Source organism: Borostomias antarcticus (genome assembly GCF_949987555.1).
Source record: "Borostomias antarcticus genome assembly, chromosome: 16".
NCBI classification, from domain to species: domain Eukaryota; kingdom Metazoa; phylum Chordata; class Actinopteri; order Stomiiformes; family Stomiidae; genus Borostomias; species Borostomias antarcticus.
In genome coordinates this window covers 18,913,481-18,915,176 of record NC_140249.1, presented here as the reverse complement: position 1 = coordinate 18,915,176, position 1,696 = coordinate 18,913,481, and the positions used below count along the sequence as shown (strand labels likewise).

Genomic DNA, 1,696 nt, shown 5'->3' with positions numbered 1-1,696 from the left:
ACACACACACCAGGGTGGCCGAGAACAAGTGTTGCCTCAGGTGAGGAAGCCCAATTAACCCAGATAGCAAGCGGATCTGGGCCATATACAGGCCAGATCTGGCCCTTGTGGCTTAGCTCCGGCCCATATATGGCCCAGAATTATTACACATTATTGTATCATATTATTGTATCATTATCCAAAGCGCTTTGCAATGGCCTCTCATTCACACACACACACACACACACATTCACACAACAATTGGGGCAGCGAAGGTACTAGCCTGCTTATTGGGAGCAATTTGGGGTTCAGTATCTTGACCGAGGACACTTCAACATGTCGTCAGGAGGAGCCGTGATTCGAACCGCCGACCCTACGATCATTGGGCGACCCGCTCTACCACTGAGCCACAGCCGCCCCGTACCAGTCTCTTGACATGCCAGATACCTCTGATATACCGCTGAAAACTAAACTACTTCGCGGACCATTTGAACTGATTGTTCTGTTAAAGTGCACAACTTCTTGTGTGTGTGTGTGTGTGTGTGTGTGTCTGTGTGTGTGTGTGTGTGTGTGTGTGTGTGTGTGTGTGTCTGTGTGTTTAGGGTGTCTACTGAGCTCCGCTACAAGAAACAGCTGCGGTGGTGGATCAAGGACTTGATCGAGAAGAACCTCAGGAGCAACTTGGATGAGTACTTCAGACACTTAGTTCTGCTGGACAGAGATGAGAATCAGTTCCCCCTTCCAGTGAATTCTAGTGGCGGCTGTCCAGTTCGAAGCAACAGCAAAATATGTCAGTTAAAACAGAAAGAAGCTGGTTTCCTGTAAACAGTTTAAACCCAGAATCCCTTTCAGTGGACAATCTCACTGGACACGTCTTTTTTAGTCTCTTTACAGTAGGCTTAATCTGTGTTTGTGTTACCAGCACTCAGAGTTCTACAACACAGCCTTGGAAAGCAGCATGCGGACTATATAGGGTTAAACCCACATGCCTCCCCCCCTACCCTCCAGAGCTGGAGCTGAACAAGGAGTCGGTTCTGACGGAGTCCCACCCACAGTCCCCCGGGGCCGAGGCCCTGAGGCGCAGGAAGAGGCCCCTGGTCCACTTGAGACCGGCCCGCACGGACGAGGCCCTCAGCCCCATGACCACCCCGGAGGAGGAGGACGAGGTCACCGAACATGTGGCAGGTAAGGTACCGCTGACCCCCCCCCCCCCCCCCCACACACTCACACACCCACAACCTGTTTTTTTTATTGAACAGTTAGATGAAGTATTCCCCTCACAATGTAATCTTCATGTACCAAGAAGAATAGGATATGTGGTTCCAAAATGGCCGCCTCCTTTCCTCCAGGTTCCACTCAGACCCGACACATCCCGGACCCCGTCCCAGGAGGCTTTGCTCTCTACAGTGTCTCCAAGCTGCTGCTCATCATTAGCTTTGTGTGAGTATCCAAGAGGCCGCCTGAACGCCGCGTTCATTTACTGCACATTGATAGGCTACATCCTCACTAGTTTGCCTGTGTGACGTGGCTATTTTAAATATACCGACATGTCTATGGCTGTTCGTATTGTATGGTCTACATAAATGGAATTGTCTAAGCATGTTGGAATGTTTTTCTTGTTAACATAACTCATCAAGGCATAGATGTGTAGTCAAGTCTCCATTTAGCCCACTCCTACAACTACAGTAGTGCTGGAGAGGGGACACACACACACGCT

The 1,696-nt window shown here is 50.1% G+C and overlaps 1 protein-coding gene across 1 annotated transcript in view; it reads left to right on the top strand.

Moving 5' to 3' along the window:
* Window positions 1–1,423, top strand: part of LOC311319753 (protein Aster-B-like) — a gene marked incomplete at both ends in the record, with an annotated part of 6,349 nt that extends 4,926 nt beyond the window's left edge. Inside the window, 4 exons of the mRNA XM_084451358.1 lie at window positions 1–40; window positions 582–733; window positions 988–1,164; window positions 1,329–1,423. The exon at window positions 1–40 is cut by the window's left edge and continues 103 nt beyond it. Of these exons, the coding sequence (XP_084307484.1) occupies window positions 1–40; window positions 582–733; window positions 988–1,164; window positions 1,329–1,423 (464 nt within the window). The remainder of the gene's footprint in view (window positions 41–581; window positions 734–987; window positions 1,165–1,328) is intronic.
* Between the last annotated feature and the right edge of the window lie 273 nt (window positions 1,424–1,696).